General features: G+C 40.0%; 1 protein-coding gene across 1 annotated transcript; it reads left to right on the top strand.

The window, feature by feature from the left end:
• Nucleotides 1-384: 384 nt before the first annotated feature.
• LOC103509257 lies at nt 385-1,499 on the top strand. The gene is made up of 2 exons (XM_017444119.2): nt 385-583; nt 1,072-1,499. Exons 1-2 carry the CDS (start codon nt 526-528, stop codon nt 1,422-1,424), a joined length of 411 nt encoding a protein of 136 aa, XP_017299608.1. The 5' UTR covers nt 385-525; the 3' UTR covers nt 1,425-1,499.
• The last annotated feature ends 2,311 nt before the right edge of the window (nt 1,500-3,810 follow it).

Below are 3,810 nucleotides of genomic sequence, written 5' to 3'. Positions count from 1 at the left end.
GTTGTGACATAATAACACAAAGAAACTGCATATTTAAAGATGTGTGACAGAGGGAACTGTAACTGCCAAGGTCTTATCATCCCGAAATCGAAAAGAGAAGGAAGACAGGATAGGAGAAAGCCAGCCGTTCCGAGAACGAAAGTTATCCGCTCATGATAAAATCTACCCCGGGCGGGAGTTGAACCCGCGGCTTAGCGCTTGCAAGGTAGACGCTCTACCAACCAAGCTAACTAGGCTGACTTTTTACTTCTATCCTTTTTTTTACCCACATACATACGCACCTACTTTACTTTGTCCTTTTAAGAAATAAAGGATGTTTTAAGAAATCCTTTTTTACCTACCTACTCTCTTACCCTATGTATATATCTGTGCATTCTACCACGGATAGTTTCAGAGTTCAGACAGATTGAATGATTGAATCTCAGATATTTTATTCAATTCGGTTTTTCATTTATTCAATTTGATTTTTCATTTATTCAATTCGGTTTTCCATTAAATCTTACATTCGGTTTTTCAACCCTGAGAATGTACACGTTTCTCTTGTTGATTGGTATGGTAACACTGACGATTTATTCAAATACGGGTGAGTACCTACTATGGAACTTGGCATGACGCACTGCCCTGAAGGCCCGTTCCCACCTGCCGGCTGCCGTTCGGAAAAAATCATGTCGTGCGCATAGTGGGAACACTCGCATTTAAATTACCCTGCCAAGGACATTGGGGAAAAAAATCGTATGAAACTCACGACAAATGTGAACAAGCCTCTAACGAAAGCGAAGTTAGGTCGGGCACAAAACTGGGAATGTAGATTGAAGGGAAAAGGTAAAAGTGTCTACGCAAACAAAGAACTTGGCCACAGTTTTTTTTTACGGCTTTCTTTTAAGTGGCAGGGTTCTCCTGGAGGAGCTCTTCCACTCAACCACTTTTATCATGTCATCTCTTAAACAGGACATTTGTAGATTGGTACTTGGCGTTATTTTCCCCTCATTTTTTTTTTGAGGGAGATCCCACAATTTTTTGTTCTAAAAGTTTAAACAGCATGGTTTTACTATTATGATTTGTTGCTTTCAGATGCCGTTCTTAACAACGGCACGTATAAGCGGGGCTGCACCGAGCAGTACATCAAGCCGTTCAAGAACAACACGAACATGTGTGGAAACGGCGACCGAGCCGCCTGTGACGCCTTCAATATGACTGACGTCATCGATATGTGCGGCAGTACCCTCGTCTCTGCCGCCAGGGACGGCAAGGAGTATAACTATACGAATATCGTCAATAGAACTTGCCTGAAGAATGAGACTTGTGTGGTTCTGGTGGAGAATAGTGGGCCATATTATCACACGGAGATATATTGCTGGAATAATAAGACACTGCCATACTCGCAATGTCTGTGCTGCAGATTTAGCAATGACGAGAATAATTGACGGTTTCAATTTATTATTACAAGTGACGAGTGTAATAATTACAATAACAATTATTACAATAAGCAATGACAAAAATAATTGACTAATACATGTATCAAACCCAGATTGAAATCTGGAAATTGATTGTAAAGGAGGTACTTGGTAATGCTGTGATATCCATAAAGCGTGTGAACAAGCTGGGTATGACAAAAATAATTGACTAATACATGTATCAAACCCAGATTGAAATCTGGAAATTGATTGTAAAGGAGGTACTTGGTAATGCTGTGAAATTATTACAATAAGCAATGACAAAAATAATTGACTAATACATGTATCAAACCCAGATTGAAATCTGGAAATTGATTGTAAAGGAGGTAGGTACTTGGTAATGCTGTGATATCCATAAAGGGTGTGAACAAGCTGGGCCCGTCCCTCCGGGAATTTTTTAGCCCGTGGTTTATTCGATCGTGGTTAAATAAAATCAGTACCTATGTACCTACCTAATTTGTTTAATATTCAGTTTATTGTTATTATTGATTTGATTTTTACTTTTGATTTTACTTTCATGTATGGATTTAAAATCAAGACTAGAGCCCGTTCTCCCTTTATTTCTTTTAATGTTTCCTAATAACTACCAATGTTTAAGTCACCTAATCATTTGTTGGCTGGGCCCGTCCCTCCGGGAATTTTTTAGCCCGTGGTTTATTCGATCGTGGTTAAATAAAATCAGTACCTATGTACCTTCCTAATTTGTTTTATATTCAGTTTATTGTTATTATTGATTTGATTTTTACTTTTGATTTTACTTACATGTATGGATTTAAAATCAAGACTAGAGCCCGTTCTCCCTTTATTTCTTTTAATGTTTCCTAATAACTACCAATGTTTAAGTCACCCATCCATTTGTTGGCCTCCCTCGGCGTAGATTAACATTGGTGACGCTAGAATCGGTCTTAAATTATCGACTGAAGTGTTGTCTAAAACTTTCCCGCTTTGAGTTCATAGGTCGTCGCGACAAATTTCAAGATCAGAGCTCATTTTTGTGAGAAAATGTGAAAAAAAAAAAAAAACCCCAAAAGCCTTTTTTTTCGGTTTTTTGAACAAAATTTGCACCATAACTTTAGGACTTTAATTTGATATATACATAGGTCGACCAGGTTTGGATAAGTCCTTCAAAGTTACGGATTAAATTTTCGACTGAAAGTAATTTTCTTCACGAGCTTTCCTCTTTGCTTTTTTCCCTGTCCGTCTCGGAAAAACTCTCTTTAACCTTCCCTTCCTTTGCCCTACTTTCCTTCCTTTACCCGCCTTCCCTTCGCTGTACCCTTTTTCCCTTTTCTTTCCCTCGCGCCCTCGCAGTTCCGTTTTTTCTCTTTTAGACTTATGGCTGACTGACGAAAGTTACGGATTAAATTTTCGACTGAAAGTAATTTTCTTCACGAGCTTTCCTCTTTGCTTTTTCCCTGTCAGTCTCGGAAAAACTCCCTTTAACCTTCCCTTCCTTTGCCCTACTTTCCTTCCTTTGCCCGCCTTCCCTTCGCTGTACCCTTTTTCCCTTTTCTTTCCCTCGCGCCCTCGCAGTTCCGTTTTTTCTCCCTCTTTCTTCCCTCATGTGACTCGACTTTTTCCCCTCCCAGTGACATTTCGCCCACCCACCCAACTGAATTTCCCCTGAATTTTCTCTTCTCTCCCTCCCTTTTCCCTCTGTCTATTTCCCCTCTTTCAACACTCCCTCTGTGATTTCTATGTTTCCCAAGGATTCTTTTTAAAGTGACATTTCGCCCACCCACCCACCTGAATTTCCCCTGAATTTTCTCTTCTCTCCCTCCCTTTTCCCTCTGTCTATTTCCCCTCTTTTAACACTCCCTCTGTGATTTCTATGTTTCCCAAGGATTCTTTTGCGGGATCCTGCGCTCTCGTAGATGTAAATTAAAAGTAGCTAGGGAGGTAAATGTAGAATATGTACGTACCTACGTATAGGTATTCTAATTTACCTAGAGGTAGGTGTAGGGTGATTAGTTGATTACCTATAAAAATTAGGTAATTTAAAAAATGCCAATTCACAACACCAATAGACTCGTATGACGTATGTATTGGTGGATGCTACCAATTCACAACACCAATAGACTCGTATGCCGTATGTGAGCGGCGATAGCACCTTGAGGTCGTGGTTATGTACTGGGTTGAGATAGGCAAGGTTGGTAAACTTGCCTTGTTTTTAAGTTACCACTCAACCCGGCACATAACCACAACCTGAAAGCACCAGTTCTGCATGGATCACAGTTGAGCACGGTTGCGCGTGGTTAGTACCCGGATGGGTGACCATCTGGCCAATAGCGTGCTGCTAGCTTTAAAAAAAAGTTACTGAAGTCAGAGAAAGTAAAAAAGTTAACCAGTTTTACCA

The sequence above is a fragment of the Diaphorina citri genome, unplaced genomic scaffold (genome assembly GCF_000475195.1).
Source record: "Diaphorina citri unplaced genomic scaffold, Diaci psyllid genome assembly version 1.1 scaffold480, whole genome shotgun sequence".
Taxonomy (NCBI): Eukaryota; Metazoa; Arthropoda; class Insecta; order Hemiptera; family Psyllidae; genus Diaphorina; species Diaphorina citri.
The sequence above is the reverse complement of the archived record's forward strand: the minus strand, read 5'-3'. Positions and strand labels throughout refer to the sequence as shown.